At 43.7% G+C, this 27292-nt stretch overlaps 1 protein-coding gene across 1 annotated transcript; it reads left to right on the top strand.

The window, feature by feature from the left end:
• The first annotated feature begins 241 nt into the window (after positions 1-241).
• Positions 242-16979, top strand: rd3 (RD3 regulator of GUCY2D). The gene is made up of 2 exons (XM_033025003.1): positions 242-553; positions 15913-16979. The coding sequence occupies exons 1-2, from the start codon at positions 258-260 to the stop codon at positions 16208-16210; spliced, it is 594 nt and encodes a 197-aa protein (XP_032880894.1). The 5' UTR covers positions 242-257; the 3' UTR covers positions 16211-16979.
• The last annotated feature ends 10313 nt before the right edge of the window (positions 16980-27292 follow it).

The following is a 27292-nucleotide window of genomic DNA, read 5'->3' as shown; positions in this document are numbered from 1 at the left end:
TGGTCGGCGTGGGCAAGTTGGTCCGAAGGGCCTGTTTCACGTTGTATGACTGCATGACTCTATGAGTGCCTCTTACAGTAAGTATTTCAGTTGGTGTTGAATTTCCCTTAAGTGCAATCACTTAACACTTGTTTATTATGGTTGCCCTCAGTGGCTAAGGCAGAAATACTATGGCTTCTGTGACTTTAAGAGAAAACCTGTGTAGGTTACTAAATCTTCCTTCCTGCACTTCCAGAGCACGCTGCCACCAGTGAACAATGTCGATATCTTCATGGTTTAAATGGAACGAGCCCTATCATAGATTCGCGCAGAGGAACCCCACAGAGATGGTCGTGGAGACTCTCATGATGGAACTTGATTGGCAGCTAAAACAAGCTGAGAAGATGCAAAGGGAGCAAGAAGATGAGTACAGAAGAATAAAAACAGGCGTGGATTACAGCTGGCTGGTCAGCCACTCTCAACACAGTTCAGGCATGACCCCTGGGGAGAGACTTGACCTTGAGGAAGCCTGTTCCAAAATCCATCCCAGTTACTGTGGACCAACGGTACTTAGGTAACTTTGCTGCACTCTAATATTAACTTGTTAAATGATCCTTTGGATGAACTAGACTGATTAAGAAACACTGCAGAGTGGTGCAGTGAATAGAGTTGCTGCTGTGCAGTTCCAGTGTCCAGGTTCAACCTTAATCTCCAATGCTCTCTGTGTGGACTTTTCTCATTCTCCCTGTGGTCACCACAGTTGAATAAGCTGTATTTCTTCTCAGTATTCAGGTTTCGTCCCACATCCAAAGAAGCGCAGACTAGCAGGTTAAATGATGACTGTGCATCACATGACCATCCGAAGGTGGGGTGCGATGGGTGCGGTCGCACCCCACTTTTCCCCAAAAAATCTAGAGTAAAAAAAAATTGGGGCGCAATATTTTTTAAATTTACACCATAAACATTTACACCTTGCCTTTGTGCTCCTTTGCATTTTTGCAGCCGTACAGCCACTGGATGGCCTGGCGCTGTGCTCGATGACCGAGAGGGCAGGGGGCGGGGGCTTGTTCCTCCCCCGGAGAGGCTCGTTGCCGCTATCGCTGCTGCTGTACCTGGACGGCTCGTTCTCTGAGTCTGGGCAGCTCACGCTGCGAAACTTGAGGGAAAGGCCTTCGAAGGCGGCGTCGGCGGCAAACTTCTCCCTGGCCAGATTCTCGATCACCTCGGGCTCGAGTCCGCAGTGCTCGAAGAAACTGTCCAAGGGGACAGAGAACTGGGGGAAGATGAGAAAGGCCGCGGGAAGAGGAGGGGGGGGGGGGAGAGGAGGAGGGGGTGAGGGGAGGGAGGGGAAGAGGAGATGAGGAGGGGGAGAGGAGGAGGAGGGAGAGGAGGAGAGGGGAGAGGAGGAGGGGGGAGAGGTGGGGGGAGAGGGGTGAGCAGCGGGGAGTGGGCAGCAAGGAGGGGGCATCAACCAAAGGAAGGGGGTGGGGGGGGGGCTGACGAAACTCGCAGTGCGAACAAGACAGTGCAGACTTCAAAGCTTGTCAGATTTTTGAAGATTTTCATTAATAACTCGAGAAATACAGCATGACATTTTCAGATAAGTCTATTTTGGACTCCAGGGGAAAAATGTCTACCGGAATATTTAAAAAAATTACCATTAGCGCGTTGTTTTTTCGAGATGTGATTATACACAAACAAACACACACACGAACAAACACACACACTTCCAAGATCAGACTTTTAATAGTTACTCAACCAAGTGGGACCCGTTGGGTCCCGTCCCCTCAATGTGCAGCTGCAGAGGGGGGGAGGGGGGGGTGTTGAGGGGGGGGGGAGTGGCCTGCAGCATCACACACACACTAACCACCGCACCCACACACACACACTACCAACCCCCCATACACACACACTAACCACCCCTCTTGATATATTAATATTATTCATTCGCTCCTTTTACCCCATCCCCCACCCTATACACTCACGCATAGCCGCCAACTCACTGGCGCGGCTGGAGAGGGAGGGGGGTAGAGAGAGAAGGCAGAGAGTGAGGGCAGAGAGAGAGAGCAGAGAGAGATAGAGGGCAGAGAGAGAGGGCAGAGAGAGAGAGGAGCAGAGTGAGAGGGGCAGAGAGAGTAGGGCACAGAGAGAGAGAGAGAGAGAGAGAGAGGAGCATAGAGAGAGGCAGAGATAGGGAGAGAGACAAAGAGAGAGAGAGAGAGAGAGAGAGAGGGGCAGAGAGAGGGGCAGAGAGAGGGGCAGAGAGGGACCGAGGCCCCGAGACGGACCCCGACCCGAGACGGAACCACGACCCGAGAAAGACCCGAGAGCTCGTTCTTCACTTGCAGCGTGTGGAACACAGTGTGCAGATCCATTGTGACATCACAGCGAAAGACAGCTGTTTATTTTTCAATGTTTTTTCAGATTTTTGAATATTTTCATTAATAACTTGAGAAATAAGGCATGAACTTTTCAGATAAGGCATTTTGGACTCCACGGAGAAAATCTCTACCGGAATATGTAAAGATTTTACCGTTAGCCCATCGTTTTTACGAGAAGATGTGATTACACACACACACACACACACACACACACACACACACACACACACACACACACACACACACACACACACACACACACACATCCAGGGTCAGACTTTTAATAATTACTAGACCAAGTGCAGACCCGTTGGGTCTGTTTCCCCAACGGCGTTTTGCAGGGGGGGGGGGGGGAGGGGGGGCTGCGGCATCAAACTCATATTAACCAACCCCCAAACACACAGGTGGGGGGAGGGAGGGGGGATGTGAAGAGGGGAGGGAGGGGAGAGGAGGTGGAGGAAATGGGACAGATTTGGGAGGGAAAGGAGAGCGGGGTAGGGGGTGAGAGAGGGGGATGGGGAGATAGATGTGGTGGAGGGGGAGGATGGGGAGGTAGGGAAGGAGGGAGGGAGGGGGAGAGGGGTGGGGGAGAGAGGGGAAAGAGTGGAGAGGGAGGTGGAGAGGGGTAGGGGGAGTGATGGAAGAGGGACAGAGGGGTAGGAGGAAGGGGGTGGCGTAGAGAGGGAAGGGGGGTGGGGGAGAGAGGGATGGGTGGGAGAGGGGTTTCGGAGAGGGAAACATAGAACCATTGAAATTAAGTGCAGGAGTAGGCCATTCGGCCCTTCGAGCCTGCACCACCATTCAATATGATCGTGGCTGATCATCCAACTCAGTATCCTGTACCTGCCTTCTCTCCATACCCCCTGATCCCTTTAGCCACAAGGACCACATCTAACTCCCTCTTAAATACAGCCAATGAACAGGCCTCAACTACCTTCTGTGCCAGTGAATTCCAGAGATTCACCACTCTCTGTGTTAAAAATGTTTTTCTCATCTCGGTCCTAAAAGATTTACCCCTTATCCTTAAACTGTGACCCCTTGTTCTGGACTTCCCCAACATCTGGAACAATCTTCCTGCATCTAGCCTGTCCAACCCCTTAAGAATTTTGTAAGTTTCTATAAGATACCCCCTCAATCTTTTAAATTCTAGCATGTACAAGCCGAGTCTATCCAGTCTTTCGTCATATGAAAGTCCTGACATCCCAGGAATCAGTCTGGTGAACCTTCTCTGTACTCCCTCTATGGCAACGATGTATTTGAACATTGGGCATTGTGACATCACACGATGGAACGTTCACCAGGGGCTGGGGCTGGTGCTGCTTCTATGGGTGAGAAGCCAGTTTAGTTGTGAAATATTGGGGGGGGGGGGGTGGGTTAGGATTTGATTAAAAACGTGCACTTAAACACGACGACCAATGGCAAACCCGTTGGGTCTGATCCCCCAACGCAGCCGTTCCCTACCCGTAGCCCCCACTGGGGGGGGGGGTGGGGGGCGGGCGCCTCACACACACTAACCACCCCCACACACAGAGTTGGAAAAGTGCATAAAGACCGTTCCCTACCTGTAGCCCCCAGGGGAGATTTGGTCGTCGAAGTCGGGTCCCTGCCGTCTTAAAATATCGTATCTTGAAGTCGTCGAAGTCGGGTCCGTCTCGGCAACGCGTGGGGGGGGTGGTGGGGGGGTTAGCGGTGCGGCATCACACACACGAAGCTTCGACACACACAGAGCCTTAAAAGTGTAAATGCCCGACCTCTTTTCCGTTTTTCTCTAATTTAATTAAGATGTGCAGGTGGTGTTCTTATCGAGGTTCAGGGGTGAATGACGTAAATATTTTCACACAATATGGGAACATCTCATGTTGTCTTGAAGGCTCCTCGGCCCACATCTGACTCTCTGTACTGTCACTATGGCAACGATGTCTATGAGCACTGGGCATTGTGACATCACACGATGGAACGTTCACCATTGGCTTGGGCTCCTGCATAGGCATATGTAAATGAATCCATTCCGATTGGACATATGTGAAGATTGGGCATTGTGACATCACACGATGGAACGCTCAGCAGGGGCTGGTGCTGGTGAAGGTTCTGTGGGTGTGAAGCCAGTTTAGTTTTGAAATATTGGGGGGGGGGGGGGGTTAGGATTTGATTAAAAACGTACACTTAAACACGTCGAAATGTAATGAGGAACGGATACTTAGAAAGAAAAGAGAAATCTCTACCAAAATGGAAAAGATGTCGGCGATTCAGCGTTCCCCCTTATCCTTAAACTTTGACCCCTTGTTCTGGTCTTCCCCAACATCCGGAACAATCTTCCTGCATCTAGCCTGTCCAACCCCTTAAGAATTTTAAACGTCTCTATAAGATACCCCCTCAATCTTCTAAAATCTAGCGATTACAAGGCGAGTCTATCCAGTCTTTCTTCATATGAAAGTTCTGACATAACAGGAATCAGCCTGGTGAACCTTCTCTGTACTGTCTCTATGGCAACGATGTCTTTGAGCATTGGGCATTGTGACATCACACGATGGAACGTTCACCATTGGCTTGGGCTCCTGCATAGGCATATGTAAATGATTCCATTCCGATTGGACATATGTGAAGATTGGGCATTGTGACATCACACGATGGAACGTTCAGCAGGGGCTGGGGCTGGTGAAGGTTCTGTGGGTGTGAAGCCAGTTTAGTTTTGAAATATTGGGGGGGGGGGGGGAAGGATTTGATTAAAAACGTGTACTTAAACACGACGGAATGTAATGAGGAGCGGATACTTAGAAAGAAAAGTGAAATCTCTACCGAAATGGAAAAGATGTCGGCGATTCTGCGTCCAGTTTCGGAGTTGCAGGGAATCAATGGAAGAAATGTGACAGCCGGACGGAGTTCCGTTTCGGAATTTTGGGCGAGAGTTTTATATATTAACTAGACCAAGTGCAGACCCGTTGGGTCTGTTTCCCCAACGGCGTTTTGCAGGGGGGGGGGGGAGGGGGGGCTGCGGCATCAAACTCATATTAACCAACCCCCAAACACACAGGTGGGGGGAGGGAGGGGGGATGTGAAGAGGGGAGGGAGGGGAGAGGAGGTGGAGGAAATGGGACAGATTTGGGAGGGAAAGGAGAGCGGGGTAGGGGGTGAGAGAGGGGGATGGGGAGATAGATGTGGTGGAGGGGGAGGATGGGGAGGTAGGGAAGGAGGGAGGGAGGGGGAGAGGGGTGGGGGAGAGAGGGGAAAGAGTGGAGAGGGAGGTGGAGAGGGGTAGGGGGAGTGATGGAAGAGGGACAGAGGGGTAGGAGGAAGGGGGTGGCGTAGAGAGGGAAGGGGGGTGGGGGAGAGAGGGATGGGTGGGAGAGGGGTTTCGGAGAGGGAAACATAGAACCATTGAAATTAAGTGCAGGAGTAGGCCATTCGGCCCTTCGAGCCTGCACCACCATTCAATATGATCGTGGCTGATCATCCAACTCAGTATCCTGTACCTGCCTTCTCTCCATACCCCCTGATCCCTTTAGCCACAAGGACCACATCTAACTCCCTCTTAAATACAGCCAATGAACAGGCCTCAACTACCTTCTGTGCCAGTGAATTCCAGAGATTCACCACTCTCTGTGTGAAAAATGTTTTTCTCATCTCTGTCCTAAAAGATTTACCCCTTATCCTTAAACTGTGACCCCTTGTTCTGGACTTCCCCAACATCTGGAACAATCTTCCTGCATCTAGCCTGTCCAACCCCATAAGAATTTTGTAAGTTTCTATAGGATACCCCCTCAATCTTCTAAATTCTAGCATGTACAAGCCGAGTCTATCCAGTCTTTCGTCATATGAAAGTCCTGACATCCCAGGAATCAGCCTGGTGAACCTTCTCTGTACTCCCTCTATGGCAACAATGTATTTGAGCATTGGGCATTGTGACATCACACGATGGAACGTTCACCAGGGGCTGGTGCTGATTCTATGGGTGAGAAGCCAGTTTATTTTTGAAATATTGGGGGGGGGGTGGGTTAGGATTTGATTAAAAACGTGCACTTAAACACGACGACCAATGGCAAACCCGTTGGGTCTGATCCCCCAACGCAGCCGTTCCCTACCCGTAGCCCCCACTGGGGGGGGGTGGGGGGAGGCATCACACACACTAACCACCCCCACACACAGAGTTGGAAAAGTGTATAAAGACCGTTCCCTACCTGTAGCCCCCAGGGGAGACGTGGTCGTCGAAGTCGGGTTCCGGCCGTCTTAAAATAGCGTATCTTGAAGTCGTCGAAGTCGGGTCCGTCTCGGCAACGCGGGGGGGGGGGGGTGTGGCGGGGCGGCATCACACACACGAAGCATCCCCACACACAGAGCCTTAAAAGTGTAATGCCCCAACACAGCCGTTGCCTACCCGTATCCCCCACGGGAGACGTGGTCCTCGAAGTAGAGCCGTCACCGAAAGGCCGTTTTTAAATGGCGTCGCTTGAAGTTGTGCTGCGGGCGCCAGCAGCCGTTATGGTCGCTGGCCAGCAGGAGGCGACAAAATGAGTGAGGGGGGGGGGGGGGAGGAGATGGTTTTAATGAAAAAAATGGACATAAACATAACGAAATGTAATGAGGAGTGGATAGCTGGAAGGGAAAGTGAAATGTCTACCGAAATGGCTGCTTGTATGGGGGAGAAGCCAGTTTGTATTTGAAAAACTGGGGGGGGGGGGAGAAGGCATTACACTTTTGCGTATGTGAAGATTGGGCATTGTGACATCACATGATGGAACGTTCAGCAGGGGCTGGGGCTGGTGAAGCTTCTGTGGGTGTGAAGCCAGTTTAGTTTTGAAATATTGGGGGGGGGGGGGGGAAGGATTTGATTAAAAACGTGTACTTAAACACGACAAAATGTAATGAGGAGCGGATACTTTGAAAGAAAAGTGAAATCTCTACCGAAATGGAAAAGATGTCGGCGAATCTGCTTTACCCCTTATCCTTAAACTTTGACCCCTTGTTCTGGTCTTCACCAACATCCGGAACAATCATCCTGCATCTAGCCTGTCCAACCCCTTAAGAATTTTAAACGTTTCTATAAGATACCCCCTCAATCTTCTAAAATCTAGCGAGTACAAGGCGAGTCTATCCAGTCTTTCTTCATATGAAAGTTCTGACATTTCCAGGAATCAGCCTGGTGAACCTTCTCTGTACTGTCACTATGGCAACGATGACTTTGAGCATTGGGCATTGTGACATCACACGATGGAACGTTCAGCAGGGGCTGGGGCTGAATCTATGGGTGAGAATCCAGTTTAGTTTTGAAATATTGGGGGGGGGGGGGGAAGGATTTGATTAAAAACGTGCGCTTAAACACGACGGAATGAAATGAGAAGCGCATACTTAGAAAGAAAAGCGAAATCTCTGACGAAGTGGAAAAGACGTGGGCGGTCCTGCGGCCCCCAATAGCCCCCAATGGGGGGGGGGGGGGCCTCACACACACTAACCACCCCCACACACAGAGTTGGAAAAGCGCATAAAGACCGTTCCCTACCTGTAGCCCCCAGGGGAGATATGGTCGTCGAAGTCGGGTCCCTGCCGTCTTAAAATAGCGTATCTTGAAGTCGTCGAAGTCGGGTCCGTCTCGGCAACGCGTGGGGGGGGTGGTGGGGGGGTTCGCGGTGCGGCATCACACACACGAAGCTTCGACACACACAGAGTCTTAAAAGTGTAAATGCCCGACCTCTTTTCCGTTTTTCTCTAATTTAATTAAGATGTGCAGGTGGTGTTCTTATCGAGGTTCAGGGGTGAATGACGTAAATATTTTCACACAATATGGGAACATCTCATGTTGTCTTGAAGGCTCCTCGGCCCACATCTGACTCTCTGTACTGTCACTATGGCAACGATGTCTATGAGCACTGGGCATTGTGACATCACACGATGGAATGTTCACCATTGGCTGGGGCTCCTGCATAGGCATATGTAAATGAATCCATTCCGATTGGACATATGTGAAGATTGGGCATTGTGACATCACACGATGGAACGCTCAGCAGGGGCTGGTGCTGGTGAAGGTTCTGTGGGTGTGAAGCCAGTTTAGTTTTGAAATATTGGGGGGGGGGGGGGGGTTAGGATTTGATTAAAAACGTACACTTAAACACGTCGAAATGTAATGAGGAACGGATACTTAGAAAGAAAAGAGAAATCTCTACCAAAATGGAAAAGATGTCGGCGATTCAGCGTTCCCCCTTATCCTTAAACTTTGACCCCTTGTTCTGGTCTTCCCCAACATCCGGAACAATCTTCCTGCATCTAGCCTGTCCAACCCCTTAAGAATTTTAAACGTCTCTATAAGATACCCCCTCAATCTTCTAAAATCTAGCGATTACAAGGCGAGTCTATCCAGTCTTTCTTCATATGAAAGTTCTGACATAACAGGAATCAGCCTGGTGAACCTTCTCTGTACTCCCTCTCTATGGCAACGATGTCTTTGAACATTGGGCATTGTGACATCACACGATGGAACGTTCACCATTGGCTGGGGCTCCTGCATAGGCATATGTAAATGGATCCATTCCGATTGGACATATGTGAAGATTGGGCATTGTGACATCACACGATGGAACGTTCAGCAGGGGCTGGGGCTGGTGAAGGTTCTGTGGGTGTGAAGCCAGTTTAGTTTTGAAATATTGGGGGGGGGGGGGAAGGATTTGATTAAAAACGTGTACTTAAACACGACGGAATGTAATGAGGAGCGGATACTTAGAAAGAAAAGTGAAATCTCTACCGAAATGGAAAAGATGTCGGCGATTCTGCGTCCAGTTTCGGAGTTGCAGGGAATCAATGGAAGAAATGTGACAGCCGGACGGAGTTCCGTTTCGGAATTTTGGGCGAGAGTTTTATATATTATATGATAGATATGGATATGATGAATCAAAATCAAGAATCATAAATTCACATTTCAAAAATGGTTTCACAAATCAGTAGTACTGATTTTCAGTATTCCATACTGATATTTGAGAATACATGAGGTTGCATGCAAAATACTGATTTTCAAAAATCCAGTTTCTGTGTAGTACGTTCCCACATAAGAGATTAGTTTACAAACTTAAAGCACACGGCATTGGGGGTTCAGTATTGATGTGGATAGAGAACTGGCTGGCAAACAGGAAGCAAAGAGTAGGAGTAAACGGGTCCTTTTCACAATGCAGGCAGTGACTAGTGGGGTACCGCAAGGCTCAGTGCTGGGACCCCAGCTATTTACAATATATATTAATGATCTGGATGAGGGAATTGAAGGCAATATCTCCAAGTTTGCGGATGACACTAAGCTGGGGGGCAGTGTTAGCTGTGAGGAGGATGCTAGGAGACTGCAAGGTGACTTGGATAGGCTGGGTGAGTGGGCAAATGTTTGGCAGATGCAGTATAATGTGGATAAATGTGAGGTTATCCATTTTGGTGGCAAAAAACAGGAAAGCAGACTATTATCTAAATAGTGGCCGACTAGGAAAAGGGGAGATGCAGCGAGACCTGGGTGTCATGGTACACCAGTCATTGAAAGTAGGCATGCAGGTGCAGCAGGCAGTGAAGAAAGCGAATGGTATGTTAGCTTTCATAGCAAAAGGATTTGAGTATAGGAGCAGGGAGGTTCTACTGCAGTTGTACAGGGTCTTGGTGAGACCACACCTGGAGTATTGCGTACAGTTTTGGTCTCCAAATCTGAGGAAGGACATTATTGCCATAGAGGGAGTGCAGAGAAGGTTCACCAGACTGATTCCTGGGATGTCAGGACTGTCTTATGAAGAAAGACTGGATAGACTTGGTTTATACTCTCTAGAATTTAGGAGATTGAGAGGGGATCTTATAGAAACTTACAAAATTCTTAAGGGGTTGGACAGGCTAGATGCAGGAAGATTGCTCCCGATGTTGGGGAAGTCCAGGACAAGGGGTCACAGCTTAAGGATAAGGGGGAAATCCTTTAAAACCGAGATGAGAAGAACTTTTTTCACACAGAGAGTGGTGAATCTCTGGAACTCCCTGCCACAGAGGGTAGTCGAGGCCAGTTCATTGGCTATATTTAAGAGGGAGTTAGATGTGGCCCTTGTGGCTAAGGGGATCAGAGGGTATGGAGAGAAGGCAGGTACGGGGTACTGAGTTGGATGATCAGCCATGATCATATTGAATGGCGGTGCAGGCTCGAAGGGCCGAATGGCCTACTCCTACACCTAATTTCTATGTTTCTATGTTTCTATTGCATTTATGTGAGAAATACCGATTTCCCCAACAAAATATTGATTTTCAGCCATCAAAATACGGAAATGCTCGGTGAAACTTGGCAGCTCTGCAATTATTCACAATCACATTGTGTTTGAGAATTCAAAATGTTACTTGTGATCTTGTTTATGAGTCATCATGGAACTAGAATTTGTTATAATAGTATGACAGTAAAATAGGTTAGTATGAAAGTGATCATAGTAATGTAAATTTAGTTTGACTTCAATTTTCATGATGGAAATTCATATCACTATTCCATGTGGAAATTGATATGATGTGAAGTTAGGTCAGGAGGACCTTTAAAGGTGCACTGCACACACTAACCCAGTCTAACACCAACAGGCAATCAAATCAACAAACTAAACATTTTCTAAAAAAAGGTTTTCTTTACTGCAAAAACTTACAGTATTTTATTTGCACTTTTTGCATGCTCCATTATAGCATTTTACATAGCATTTTTACAACAGTATAACTTGATTATTAAAACAAGGACAACTTCAATTCTTGATTTTAAAAAAATGTATACAACAATGACCCCAATCATCCTATTCCACCCACTCATTACTCTTGACTCAACCAAAATTATTTCTGAAATATTGGTCATGAAATTGGTGCAAAAATTGCCAAAATAAGGCCCAGAATGCACCAGGTAGGATCTAAAACCCCAGAGCTTCCCGGCCGCGAGGGACTTTGCGCTTCGCACTCATGATGTGCACTGTGCGCACATTATTTCACATAAAGATTTTGTAATTCTGTCATGCCACCCCCCTTTTTGAAAAGCTTTCTACGGGCCTGCATCACCGCTAACGACTCGGTGAGGGCTACATTCTGTCGGGGGGAGGGACAGGTGGGGGACTGATGAGAATGCAGGGAGAATAGATTTCATGAAGGAAAAGAAGGGAATGAGATTGCTCTGTGTGGCATCGTAGACTTTATGTTTTGAAATAAGCATCTTTTATGTCAATATGCATCTTTTATGTAGGTACGGAAGTTTGAAAAAGGGCAGGCGGACTGATTATTCAGCCTCACTGAAAATGACGGGCTTGACATTAAATATTTTTGTACATGTGGCTACACTTGATGCTTATTTACTACAGCAAATTGGTTTACCTGCATTTTTTGTAGCTGAGCTCTCCGGTAGTATCTTTCTATTCAGTGCAGTTACTTTAATTTTGCTTACATTTTAACTTTAATTAAATTAATCTTAATTAAATGCTGTAGATATTTTAATTTTGATGTCTTATGGGATATCTCACTGAAACTTCAAGAAGCCTTGTCCATCAAGGTTTTATTAGCCCGAGCCAGCATGTGCAAGCTGATAGTACATTACCAAGCCCCAATAATGCAAGGTGCTTCACATCACCTGTGGTATTAGAATAAAGAGGCAGCATGATTTTACATTCCTTCATAATGAACAACTAGTCCTTTGGAGTAAGAAGTAGGTAGGCTGATGTTAAATGAGGCTTGGCCCTCACTGGCTAAATTTCCAGTTCATCTTGTTGGCCATCGACCTAAAATCGACATGGAATTCAAATTGAGATCTTTACCTTACACTGAGATAATTCTTTCAATCAGACGCTTATGTAGGGAACATCGATGTTAAACACATGGGGCTGTTTCCTCAGGACATCTCATTTTATGAATATTTTGTGAAGTTTTAAAGGCTAATCAATATTTTATTTCCGTGCACTAATTGTCACTTCTCCGAGAAAATGTTCACTGTCAATAACATCCTGAAGATCCATTGACCTTTGACCCAGTGTAAATATTGGAATCCATTCATCAAGCATTTGACAAACATGTTCCCCAGGTTGTCTATTGTGTATCATACATATTACTCTATTTCCCCCCCTGCCCTCTTTCCCTGACAATGGGTGCTTGACCTTGCCATCACGAGGTAGGATTGTCTTTGATAGGATCTTCACCCTGGAGTCAGAGAGCTGTTATCTCAAGACTTGCACACAAGGATCGACACAGACAGAGCGCTGTTTGTTGCTTCTCAGAGTAGATGTTAACTTGAGCCTCATCTGTGATCAAAGGTGGACGCAAATGGCCTTGGATGAAGATGAACTACTGTGGCTGCTACTTACATTTAAGTTGACATGATTGAAGAGATGATCTGGCCATAATCTTGTTGCTTGTGGGAACAAGCAGGTTGCAGCTCTGATGGCTCTGTTTCCAATCTAACAGTGACAAATAAAAGAGAAGATGTATAACATAGCGAAGATGAGCGGGAAGCCAGAGGATTAGGAAACTTTTAAAGAACAACATAAGATAACTAAAAAGGAAATGCGGGGAGAAAGTTGAAGTACGAAGGTAAGGTAGCCAAGAATATAAAGGAGGATAGCAAAAACTTCTTTAGGTATGTGAAGAGGAAAAGACAAATGTGTGTCCCTTGAAGACAGAAACAGGTGAATTTATTATGGGGAACAAGGAAATGGTAAATGATTTGAACAGGTATTTTGATTCTGTCTTCATTAAGGAAGACACAAACAATCTCCCAGATGTACTAGGGGACAGGGGACCTAGGGTGATGGAGGAACTGAAGGAAATTCACATTTGTCAGGAAATGGTTTGGGTGGACTGATGGGACAGAAGGCTGATAAATCACTGGGGCCTGATGGTCTGCATCCCAGGGTATACAAGGAGGTGGCTCAAGAAATTGTGGACGCATTGGTGATCATTTTCCAATGTTCTATAGATTCTGGATCAGCCTGTGGATTGGTGGGTAGTTAATGTTATCCCACTTTTCAAGAAAGGAGGGAGAGAGAAAGCAGGGATTATATACCAGTTAGCCTGACATCAGTGGTGGGGAAGATGCTGGAGTCGATTATCACAGATATAATAACGGCGCATTAGGATAGCAGTAACAGGATCGGTCCAGCATGGATTTACGAAGCTTGACAAATCTTCTGGAATTTTTTGAGGATGTAACAAGTAAAATGGACAAGGGAGAGCCAGTGGATGTAATGTACCTGGACTTTCAGAAAGCGTTTGATAAGGTCCCACACAGGAGTTTAGTGGACAAAATTAGGGCACATTGTATTGGTAGGATATTTATATGGATAGAAAATTGGTTGGCAGACAGGAAACAAAGAATAGGGATTAACAGGCCCCTTTCAGAATGGCTGGCAGTGACTAGTGAGGTGCCACAAGGCTGATGCTCTATGAAGTGCTGAACATGACATGGAAGCCACCTTGTAAATGCAATGTTTTTCATTTTAATCTCCATCTTTGTGCTTGAATCATCGACCTCTGTCAACTCATTTATCTTTTGGTGATACTTTGTCCACCTGTCTTGGCAGTCAGAAACAATTGTTTTACCAATTAATTAAGTGAATGCATTGTAAAAAGATTGATAGATCATTTCATTGGGCTACTCATAGAGGTTAAACTTCATAAGTTCATAAGTTTAGGAGCAGAATCAGGACATTCAGCCCATCAAGTCTACTCCGCCATTCAATCCCATTCTCCTACCTTCTCCCCATAATCCCTGACACCCGTTCTAACTAAGAATCTATCTATTTCTGCTAAAAAAAATCAGTGGAAATTTTTCTGATATAAAATAAATAAATTATAAAATAACATAATAATAATAGATTATTAATTCATTTATATTAATTTACATTTCATTACATTCATCTTAATTAATCTATACCATTAATGTATTAATTAAATCATTATTTAATGCATTAATGGTCTGGATTAATTATGCCATCTAAAAATTGTATTAAATTACCAAATTATAGGATAGTTGTATTAGTATTTATTATTTTATTTTATAATTGTTTTATCATTCATAATAATATACTATTAATCATATAATATTAATAATTAAATAATAATCTAATTAATTGAATCATTGTTTAGTAAATTATTATTTAATTATTAATATTATATAATTAATAGTATATTATTATGAATGATAAAACAATGATAAAATAAAATAATAAATACTAATACAACTTTCCTATAATTTGTATATTTAATACATGCAAATCTATTTTTAGATGGCACTCAGACGTCCACTGTGGCAAGAATTAATTCCAGGCTTGAAACACTCTTAGCTGTAGTTATGTCATAAAACAATTCATTTAATTTTGTTTTTCTTTTTACTCTCACCAACTTAACCCATTTTGAAAACATCTTCATTCTGTGTTGAGATATGGCTCCAAGGATCTGTTCACCTTAATCCAGCTGGTTAATATTCTTTTAAAAATATTTTATCTCACAAAACTAGATTGTGAAAACAGGAAGCTATTTGACAACAAGGACCATCATATCCAGTGATTATTTTGCAATATGCTGCCTTATTTAGGGTTTATGGGATTGCTTTAAATTTATAAGGATATACATAGTAACAGAAGTTGGAGTAACTCATCCAACCCCTGTTATCTGCTCTGAAAATTATGCTTGATCTTTTACATCACACTAACTTCATATCCTTTGATACCTTTAATATCAAAAAATCTCTGCCCTGAATATAATTATTGATCCTCTTCAATGTTCATGGGTAGTGAATTGCAAGGATTCATGACCCACCTGGTAGAGACATCTTTTTCACCCTTATCCTTAATAGCTAATCATATATTTTCAGATGCCAAACCCTGGAGCTAGATATCACAGCCAGAGGAAACATTATCTTTGCATTTATCTTGTCAAACTCTATTAAAACGTGTACATGTTTCATCCCAAGATTAGACCACACTTGGGACATCATGAGCAGCTCTAATGCTATCCATTCGGAAGAACAGATTGGCCTTGGGAATTTGGGAATCAGAGAGACATAGATTTAACGTTGTGAAGAGTGATTTCAGAAAGCTGGGCTGTATTTCCTGGTATTTAGAAAGTTAAGGAAGGTGAGAGAAAGGGAGAGGGAGAGACAGACAGACAGACAGACAAACAGACAAACAAACAGACAGAGATAGAGGGAGAGACAGAAGGAGAGAGAGAAAACAAAACATTCAGCCAGTTGGCGAATTCAGCACTAAGGGTCATGATCTAAACATTACAACCAACTCTCTCAGAAGTGAATTTAGGAAATTCACTTGCCAGAGTGGTAGAAATTTGGAACTCCCTTCAATGCTAACTTTAAATCTAACACTGGTGAACAAAATCTATTGAAGGCAGTGAAGGATATCATGGGTGTTTGCAACAGCCGTGCTTGCGTCGAGTGGTGAAACAGCTCAAGGACAGAACATCCTCCTCCTTCTCCCGTTCCTTTGTAAATGCATCATTCCTGGTGAGGACCTGCTGCAACCATTCACCCTCTGACCTATACTTCCATTGAATTTACAAATTAAAAAACACAAAGGTATCTATTTTATCTGTGCAGATTTCGGCAAATGATGGTTGAAGATGAACCTGAGGTCCATGAAGTGGTGCAGTTATTCCAATCCGTTCTTCAGGAAACTATGGGGAGAATGAAGGAAGATCAAGAAACAAGGAAACTAACCAGGCAGTGGAGCAAGAAACGGACAGTGAGTCACACCATGATGACATTTAAATCTCGTGTGAGGATCTATCCCTTCAACAGTGACATCAAGACAGTTTCAGAAGATGTGGAGCAAACCTTTGTTGCACCAAGGCGCGTATGGAGCATGCCAGAGTTCAAGACTATAAAAGAGTTATGATGGATGGTGCAATCTAATTTAAGTGACCGTGCAGAGTCCATCAAATGTACTTAATCATTCAATTTAATATCGACTTTGAACTATTCATTCAGAAGATATGGCACAATTGGCAAGGTCAGCATTTATTGTTCATCTCCTGTAATTGTTGGCTTGCTAGTTGATTTCAGACGAGAGTTAAGTCAACTACGTTGCTATGGATCTGGAGTCACATAGAGGGCAGACACGTTAGACAGCAAATTTCATTCCCGGAAGGGACATTAGTGAATTAGTTGTATATTTATAACAATCCAGCAGTATCATGATCACCATTTCTGATACTTGCTTATTGATTTCACAATCCAGCTGAATTTAAATTTCCCTTCTGCCATTGTGCGGTTTCAATTTAAGCTTGTATATAATATTAAGGCTTTTGAAATGCGAATCTTGCACACCAGGCTAATGTGCCCGCAATCTTCCAGAAACTGTGACTGATGTGAATGTGTATTGTCCACCTGCTGTAATCAGCATTTGCTCTTGTGAACTTGCGGATGAGAAATGAATGGCCTATTCCTGAATATAGTATAACTGAAATTGGTTTCTAACAAAAATACAGAACAAGTGATTTGGAAACCTGACGTTAAACAAATTTCTGTTGAACATAAACTCGTGTCATTTCACTTACATATGAATTATTAGTATATCATCATGTATTGCTGATATACCAAGGAATGTTTGTTGTTTGAAGAAGGGTCTCGACCCGAAACGTCACCCATTTCTTCTCTCCTGAGATGCTGCCTGTTCCGCTGAGTTACTCCATCATTTTGTGTCTATCTTCGATTTAAGCCAGCATCTGCAGTTCTTTCCTCTACATGTTTGTAGTGGTCTATAAAAAAATAATCCATTGGCATTTTAGGTGTTTCTCCATAAGCAAGTTTCCATAGTGCAAGATCAATAATGAAATGTGATGTTCTTTATTACAGATATTTTTAAGAGGTGTGTTGCAAAAGGAGACTATTTCAGTTATTTCCACATAAATCAGTTTTATTTTCATTGTCTTCAAATATCATGCTATGTATCATATTACAATTAATTCCTTCAAATGGTACAAGTTAGAAGCTAGGAATAGGGGAGGGCTAACAGACGTTTTTCTGATAATGTCAACTGTATGTTTGCGACCTGGTAAAGTGCCCTTGGCACACTCCATATCAATATGAATGATGCAGATCAGTTCCTCAAAATCTACATACATTGTGGGTCGGGGCATAAAGACGTGACCAGCTCCCCCCTCCCCCTCCCTCTACCTCTCCCCCCCCCCCCCCCCCCCCCCCCCCCCCCTCACTTCCTCGAAGGGAAGGAAGATAAAGTACAGAAAGGACAACTGGGCTACACTTTAGCATTTTGAGACATTGTTGGCAAAATGATGCATGGATACAGTAACAAAATAAAAATAAATCTGTGAAGGATTGGTGGTCCAAGGCTGAACATGACGCAGGTTTCTAATCATCTTGTTTTGGTATGTTGTTATATAAGAGAAATGTCTCGCTACTTTTCAACTATCCATTATACCTCTGGTGTTTACAATAGCAATGAAAATGTCCCATATGAGACGAATAATTAACGGATCCTTTGTTATTTTAGATCAGCGTATCACAGGTACACGTTATTGGTACCTAGACTATCATGAAACGTAATGGGAAGAAAGACTCTATGCAGAATACTGCACTCAAACATTTTACATATGCTTAAGGTTTCATAACCTTTCTCTAATAGTTAATTGGGGAAAAAATACAATTCCTACAATTATCAGCCCTGCTGCCAGTTACGTATAAGCCATCATACAGCTGCGTGGTTTATTTGATCTATGCTGCATCAAGATTACTATTTGGCACAATGGTGCAGCTGGTAGAGGTACTGCCTCACAGTATCAGAGACCAGGGTTTGATCCTGACCTCAGGTGCCGTCTATGTGCAATTTCTCCATGACAGCATGGGGTTTCCTTCAGGTCTCCAGTTTCCTCCCACATCCCAAAGATGTGAGTATTTGATGGTTATCGACCTCTGTAAATTACCCCAAGTGTGTAGGGAGGGAGTGGATACGGAAGTGGGTTAGCATAAAACTAGCTTCAATGAGTAATTAATGGTCGGCATGGACTCAGTGGACCAAAGAATCTGCTTGCATGGTGTATCTGTTAATCAATCAGTACTTAAGTGTTGCATTTGTTCTCAGAAGACCCACTAATGGGATTATTTTGTCCTAAAGAAGCATGCTTTTTCTGCCTTGGATGCTAATTGGAAGGGAGATTTTTATGACACAATCCATCCTTCTTTATGGATCCAATGATGCTTAAAAAATGAGACTAGGAATAGCATGGAGTTCTGACACACCTAATATTTTCTCGACATTGATAAATGCGTGTTTCCACAACTTATTTGGATTTTTTTTCATCCGATAACAGGTCCCACACACCTGTTCTTCTTCTTGCTTATGGCGTGTGCTGCCTAAAGTTGTAGGACAACTTGTTCTATTTGATCTTATTTGATTATGCACGCTGGGTTAATTGCATTCGTCAAAACAGGGCGAACCACGTGAAGGTTGCAATCTTCCACCCCACACACCTGTTGATACTATTGTACAGATGTGCAATTAGACAGAGAGTAGCCCGGCAGAGCTGTCCCTCAAAACAGTTTGCTGTCATTTAAGTGCAGTTCCCATTACTATCAGTGCAATGTTAATGCTGCAAGTGAGAATTTCATTGTTCTGTTTCAGTTCATATGACAATAAAACACTCTTGATTCTATACTTTTATAAAGTGTGACGTTTATATATGACTTTGAACAATTTATTTCCAGTCCAGAAAAATCCATTTGAACCTAAGCAATGTCTGAACTTGTGTATTGAGCAAGATGTTGCAAAGCAGAAATTTCAGAAATGTGTGTATGATTGTCTAAAAAAGACAATAAAACATTATGATCACTCTCTGCATTCCATAGTTTATTTGCTAACATACAGTTTGATATCACATGCTTTCAGCTACATTTTTCACAGTAAGAATTGGTATTCAAGGCAGGATGAGATTATAAAAAGGGACGATACCCACTTGTGAAAGAGTGGAAGCCGAAACGAAGCCAAAAAATAGGGGAGGCCAACATGGCTCACTAAATAGATTGACAAGGTAGCTCAATGGCACAGGTGGAATAAAGTTTCATCGATGCTGTGAATTTCTCTTCCAATATCCCAATATTTTGTGACAGAATTTGTTTTAAGAATCTAGGCAGAAAAGCAGAGTTGTATTTATATAGTGTCATAGATGTTCTAAACGGGTGCACAGCCAATGAAGGCAATTTTGAAGTATAGTAAATGTTGTGGTGCAGTCAGCTGGCACAATGCAAGATCTCACAAGCAGCAACAAAATAAATTACCAAATAATCTACTTTTGTATCAATGGATGGAGCGAAATGTTAGCCAGTTGCAAGAGACCTATCCGGCACTTCTACGTATTATGCACAAGTCTTTAGTTAATGCTTTTTCTGCTGTGCTGCAATTACGATATGATAAAACGTTATTCATCCCCAGAGGGAAATTGGTCTGCCAACAGACACAACACACAAGGTACATGAAAACTTGAAATTAAAGGTGAAAACAAAAAAGAAAAAGACAAGCGACTGTTGTCTGGTTGCCGTGTGTACAGTGCCTTCACCGAAACAAATGAGCAAAGACTTATCCCCCTGGGCAGAGGATTCTAAACTACCCCCCCCCCCCACCCCCACACTGGGTCCCTTTGTTCTTCAGTGGTCCCCCCATGCCAGGTCCCCATCCCCCCTCAACGCTCATCGACCGCGATGTTCCCGCCACCACCGAGGCTCCCGTTGCCACTGAGGCCCTCGATGCCCCCGCCATGGCTCCCGTTGCCGCCGAGGCTCCCATCATCACCACCACTGAGGCTCCTTCGGCCCAGACAGGCCTTGCCATCCCTGGGAGGCTTTTGGGGCGAGTCAGGTCGACCGGGGCGCGTTCCGGTCGGTGGCGCAGTTGTTCGGAGGGTGGGACTCTGAACAAAATGACAGACAAGATGAGGTCTCTGGAGTAGAGCTTGTACTCATGACCTGATTTTGAGAATATCAACACTTAAAAAGTCTGACAACCATAATGTATTTAATACCATACAAACTAGTTTGAATCAACACTGCAAAGACATTTTGTTTTTAAACTGCAATCAAGTTCATTAGGCGATGAAGTTCATTGTCTAATTCTTTCGGAATAAACATCTTGTCCAGACCGAATATGTTAAACGCTCACTGATCCCAATGTTTACTGTCATTCACGTTCTTTGCATGGATTGCTCCTGGAACAGTGAACAGTACATACATGCCTATACGGTGGCACAGCTGGTAGAGTTGGTGCCTTCACTGATATGTGGGTTCATTCCAGACTTTGGTTGGTATCTGTGTTGAGTTTGCACATTCTGCTAATGAGTACATGGGTTTCCTCTGGGTGTTCTCAAATCCCAAAGATGTCCAGGTTGAGACGTTAAATGGCCAGTATAAATTGCCCTTGGTAGGTCAGTAGTAGAATCTGCTAACAACTTGGGATAGGAATAAAAATGGGATTAATGTAATGTAAATGGGTGGTTGATGGTCAGTGCGTAATTGATGGGGTGAAAGACCCGTTTCCACACCTTCTACGGCATTTTTGAAGATATATCATATTTGGTTGCTTTAAAAAACACATACATGACATCACAAGAGATCGAGATCCTTCTGTTCCAATCTGAATTGAATCAAGTGGAAAAATTTGTAAACTATGTACTGTTCTGCACAATGTGCTTTGGTATTCTTTTCATTTAGGATGTGATGATTACTATGCAGCTTCATTTTCAAAAATGTGAAGGCATATTATGCAGACAGTTTATGCAGTCTGAAGAAGGGTCTCGACCCAAAACATCACCCGTTCGTTCTCTCCAGAGATGCTGCCTGTCCCGCTGAGTTACGCCAGCATTTTGAGTCTACCTAATGCAGACAGTACATAATTTGCAAAAAGCCAATGTCAAATGGAGAGTAATCAATTGCCCCTGGCTTGGACTACAAATGTTTAAATGATGCAAGAGGGAAAGATAGAGATAAGAAGCTTCAAAGCATAGGTGAAGAATAAATAAATGCATAATGACTATACATTATAGAAAAGGGACCAATATAAAGGGTGTATACGCAGAATTTGGAATCATTCAGCAAATTACTATCTGGGATAGCATTAACAAAATAGATAAAATCAAGGAAATTTGAAAGCTGGAGAAGAAATCATATATTTAATGTTGAGCTATATATTTTATTCTCTGCAGCATTGCAAACACAGTACGCAATATTGGGGGTCTATCCAACTACCTGTGCAAGTACCATTTAAATGTTAATGTACCAGCTTCTACCTATTCCCATGGCAGCTGTTTGCAGATAACCACCACACTGTGAAAACCTAACCCCTTAGATCTCCTCCAAATTTCTCCCTTTTCACCTTAAACCAATGTCCTCCGGTTTAGATTCTACCCTGGACAAAGAGAAATTGTTTATGTTAATTATGATGTTTACAATGTTACAAACCTTTATAAAATCACAGCTTCTACACTCCAGTGAGAATAAACAATTTACCTTTATAACTACAGCCTGGCAACAACCTGGTGAATCTCCCGTTCTCTCTCTCTTTCTCTCTATTGCTGCCACAACATTCCTGTATTGTAGCAACCAGAAATGCACACAATACTCAAAGAGCTGTATGACCAATGTTTTATACAACCACATCGTGATATCCCAAAATAACTATACTTATTTGTTTCCTTCACCAAATATGTACAATACATATTGTTCAATGTACCACATTGTCAATGGAGACAGGGCCAAAGCTCTGTGCTTTAATGCTTTTTTAAAAGCTTCATAATGTCCAAAAATTAGACATTTGAGGTCAACAATTGGATTTTTACACAAATAGCATTTAAAGTCATACTGTATTTGAACGTATGTTTTTACAAATCAATTGAATAAATTATTTTCAAGCTGTGACAGTCATGCAGAATGATTACATTAGTATATTTCTACGGCAAAATTAAAGGGAAAATTTGCACAGTACAAAGCTCACACTCTGGGGAAGAATCAACCATGGTGTCATGAGATGTAAAGGAACATATCGCAGTATAAGCAGAGGATTTATTGTCCAAAAATAAAATCACACTGGTTCTTTGTAATGATTTTTGTGTCAATGGTGCGAGAATCCAAAGGAATCCAAAAAATCTTCAGTCAGAGGCTGATTGCACCAATGTGCAAAACTGAGAGACATAGGAAGTCCTGTTTACCAGCTGCTATAAGGTTATATAATGCGCATAAATAACTGCACTTTTTTTTTAATTAATTGTATTTTAACTTGTATTTTAACTTGTATTTTAACTTGTTAAGTATGGAAGCCATTTGAGGAAATGTGTGGTGTTATGTCTGTCTTGAAGCTGTCGTGGCACTGTAATTTCCTGTAAAGGATTATTAAAGGTATAATCAATCAATCAATCAATCGAATTAACTCTTCTTCTTTCCAGACTGACCAACAAGTACATTTCACCATTTTCAGGAATGATGAAGGAATGCTGTGTGAAATTCCCTTTAAACCAATTACATCAAATCACAGTCTATATAAAAAAGTAATATATTCGCCCCCAAGCAAAATTTACTTTTAAGTAACTGTTTACAAATACAGAATAAAAATGATGTATTATTCTGGATGTGCAAGCAGAAAATTTTGGTAAGGTCATAGCCACACCTTTATTGCAAAATCTTTTTAGTTACACATTTCTTTATAATTTTTACCACTGAAATGGAGGAGAGGCAACATATTGAAGCGTCTGTAGTACTTCTACCATTTACTTTTCTTACTAAGGTGAAGCTAGCAATGTTATTATGCTTCTTAAAGGTTAAAAAGGTTTGAATAGGCAGCGTAGAAGGTAAATCAGGCATTTTTGTATTTCTAGATGCAATTAATGATAATTTATATAAAAAGAGGAATAAACTAAATTGGGGGGACTAGGAAGGCAGATGAACATAGGGAAGTGTTGAGTGTAATACTACCTGCAGGATAAGTTTGACAATGGAATGAAATGACGGCTCTGTGTTGAGAATGGGCAGAGTTTAGTTTAGTTAATTGTCACGTGTACCGAGGAAACTGAGAGGAGAGAAGTGTACTACTCTGAAGTGGATATCAGGTTGAATTATTGTGGAGCGAGGGCAACACTAATTTGAAGAGAAAAGTACCCAGTGGTTGGCGACGGAAAAAAGTGTACGGTGAATAATACAGGGAAAATCATACCAGTATGAACAGTGAGAGTCAAATATCATCTCTTTTAAAGGGTGAGACATGAGGCAGGTTAAAATTGGCTTCATAAACTGTGATTGCTGGGAGTGGGGGAGTGTCATTTAAAACTCACTTCATATTCCCCGACCACGTCTGCTGCTACTTGGTGACTTAAATATTCACATGGACTCCCCCACCTGCAAGCTCGCATCTGAATTCGCCTTCTTACTTGACAACTTCTCTCTCACTCAGCACATCACCTTTCCCACCCATGACAAAGGTCACATCCTTGACCTGGTCTGCTCCACAAATCAACCGGTACTCGACCTCCATCCTTGCCTCTTCCCCCTCTCTGATCATAAGCTTATACGGTTCACCATCCCTTCTCCGACACCTCGCCCCCGCTTCCTCCGAGAAATCCCCTTCCGTAATCTAAAATCCATTGATCCCCACCATCTCTCTGACCTGCACTCCACCACTCTCCCCCTGGACTCAACCCCCATCTCACCTGATGATCTCACAAACCATCTCAACTCCACCTTGTCTACCTCCCTCAACACTCTGGCCCCCCTCAAAACAAGAACCGTAACTTTCAACACATCTTCACCCTGCACTTCGTAAACTGAAACAGACTGGTCGCCGACTTGAACGACTCACAAATAAATCATCTCTCACAGTCCACCTTGAAGCTTACAAACTCCACCTCACTGACTACAAAGATGCCCTCATTGCTGCAAAATCTGCCTACCTCTCCTCCATATTCACCGATCCCTGCCTAAACCACAGAACCCTCTTCTCCACAGTGGCCAACCTCCTCAAGCCTCGAGCCAACACTCTCCCTACCTCTACTCCGGATCTCTGCAACTCATTCCTCCACTTTTTCGCTGATAAAATCAGCACCATCTATCAATCTTTATCCCCTGTACCCGACTCCCCTGCATCTACTCCACCACCTACCAAGGCCCCTCCTTTCAACATCTCCACTGACCTCCTTACCCCTCCTCCACACTGCTTCCTTTCCCAGTTTGACCTGGTCACCCCTATTGAAATCTCCAAACTCATCTGCTCTTCCAAACCCACTACCTGCTCCCTCGACCCTCTCCCCACTCCCCTGTTGAAGTCCTGCCTCCCCGTTCTCTGCCCCTACCTCACTAATCTCTTCAACTCCTCATTGTCCCAAGGAATTGTCCCCTCCGCTTTCAAAACTGCTGCTGTTACACCAATCTTAAAGAAACCTGGTCTTGATCCCTCCTCTCTCATTAACTACCGCCCAATCTCAAACCTCCCCTTTCTTTCAAAAACCCTGGAGCGTATCGTTGCGTCGCAACTTCATTCCCACCTCCTTGCGTATAACCTACTTGAACCCCTCCAATCTGGCTTTCGCCCCCTCCATAGCACAGAAACCGCTCTCCTCAAAGTCCTCAACGACCTCCTCACCTCTGCTGACACTGGTTCCCTCAACATCCTCATCCTCCTCGACCTGAGCGCAGCCTTCGATACAGTGAACCATAACATCCTGCACACCAGACTCAAAGACCTCGGCATTGAAGGCTCTGCACTCAGCTGGCTCCGTTCCTACCTTTCCAACAGATCCCACTTCATCTCTCTCCACAACCACACCTCTGCTACAGCCAGAGTCACTCAAGGCGTTCCCCAAGGCTCCGTACTCGGCCCCCTCCTCTTCATCATCTACATCCTCCCCCTTGGTCAGATACTCCGCAACTTCAACCTGGACTTCCACTGTTACGCTGATGACACCCAGATCTACCTTGGCACCAAATCCCCTCTCCCATATCAACTCCTGTTTGTCAGCTATAAAAACCTGGATGCAACATAATTTCCTCAAACTCAACAGCGATAAGACAGAATTCCTCCTCATAGGCTCCAAAGCCACACTCAGCAAAATCAATAACCCCACTCTCACCATCGACGGCACCGTCTCCCCATCTCCCCAGGCCCGCAACCTTGGCGTGATCTTTGATTCCACCCTCACCCTTGAGCCTCACATCCGCCATGTCATTAAAACCTCCTTCTTTCATCTCCGCAACATCGCCAAACTCAGACCCTCTCTCACACCGCCCGCTGCTGAAAGACTCATCCATGCCTTCATCTCCTCCCGACTGGACTATTGCAACTCACTTCTCCTTGGCATCAGCTCCACCTACATCAACCGACTCCAACTGGTCCAGAACGCAGCCGCCCGACTCATCACCCACACCAAATCCTGGCATCACATCACTCCAGTCCTCAAACAACTTCACTGGCTTCCCATCTCCCACCGGAACACCTACAAAATCCTGATCCTCACCTACAAAGCCCTCCACCATCTGGCCCCCCCATATCTCACTGACCTCCTCTCCCCCTACCAACCCTCACGGTCCCTCAGATCCACATCAGCCGGTCTCCTCTCCATCCACAAGTCCAACCTCCGCAGTTTAGGGGACAGAGCCTTCTCCAGGGCAGCTCCCAGGCTCTGGAACTCCCTCCCCCAACTGATCCGCAATTCCGTGTCCCTCACCATCTTCCAGTCCCGCCTCAAGACCCATCTCTTCACCTCTGCCTATCCTTAGCCCCACGTCCCCCTCCCTTTTCATCTGTGCATTAATTGCCTTATTATTGTGTTTTGTATTGAATTCTGTCTTTACTTTGTGTACTAGTCATGTCTCTACTATTTATTTCATTCCCCATACATGTTTTTCCTCTACCTGCAAAATTTTTGTAAGGTGTCCTTGAGACTCTTGAAAGGCGCCCATAAATAAAATGTATTATTATTATTATTATTGCATGTTGATTATATTGTATTTTCGTGTTTTCATGAAGACCTTCATGTCCTTGGGACCGTAGAAAAGCACCACTTTAACTTGCGTATTCAAATACCATTTAAATTTACTTCATAATTTTCTTGATAACTTATATTAAACGGGATAAATAACGTTGACCTCTGTAGAGTGGAAACCTGTTGTATATACTTCACACTAGTACTCTGCAAGGTAAGAGTAGGTACAATTTGTTTTGATCCCAGGCTTGAATGGCAGGGACCTGCTATAGATTCCTTGGGTAATTTTCTTTTCAATCCATCAAAGGTGTTCAGATAGCTTCAAAATGTGTATTTAATCTTTCTAAGAATTCAAGCACATTTCATAAATAATTACTCTAGATCACTTCAAAGACCAACTATATATTTTCAAATATCATAAACTTAACTTAAATCTCTTAAGCACGAATATTTCTGATCATCACAAATGACAGTATCATCTATGCCAAGTTCACAAGGGCTTAGCTGGCTCAATTTTGATTAGTTTTGAGCACAGGCTAGATTTGGCACCCTGCGTGATCCATGTCAGTATGACAGCCCCTTTGCTGTACGGGTACCTAGCAAGGTGTCTTCTGCAACTTAACCAAGTTCTCAGTTGGAACGCCAACAAAGGTAACTTTGCAGCCGTTTTACAAGTCATTGCTGTGTTTATATACATTTACACTCTGTTTTATTTTTTAATTGGGCATCATTATGATGTCGTCACTTCTGCAGCAATGCACTTATACAACTAGATAAGAGCTTCAAAGGCAAGATATACCGTTTATTCATTTCCACAGATGCGGCCTAACCAACCGAGTTTTTCCAGCATTGTGTTTTCTTTAAGATTTACAGCAATTGCAGTTTTGTCTTTCTATTCCTTTACCTGCAGTTTCAATGCCAAGAAAAAAATAGCTTCTAGCGTTGTATATTATTTACCAAAGGAGCACCTATTTATTTAATTGCTATCTCAACAAGAAATATGCTGC

The sequence above is a fragment of the Amblyraja radiata genome, chromosome 8 (genome assembly GCF_010909765.2).
Source record: "Amblyraja radiata isolate CabotCenter1 chromosome 8, sAmbRad1.1.pri, whole genome shotgun sequence".
Lineage (NCBI taxonomy): Eukaryota > Metazoa > Chordata > Chondrichthyes > Rajiformes > Rajidae > Amblyraja > Amblyraja radiata.
This window is presented reverse-complemented; position numbering and strand designations above follow the sequence as displayed.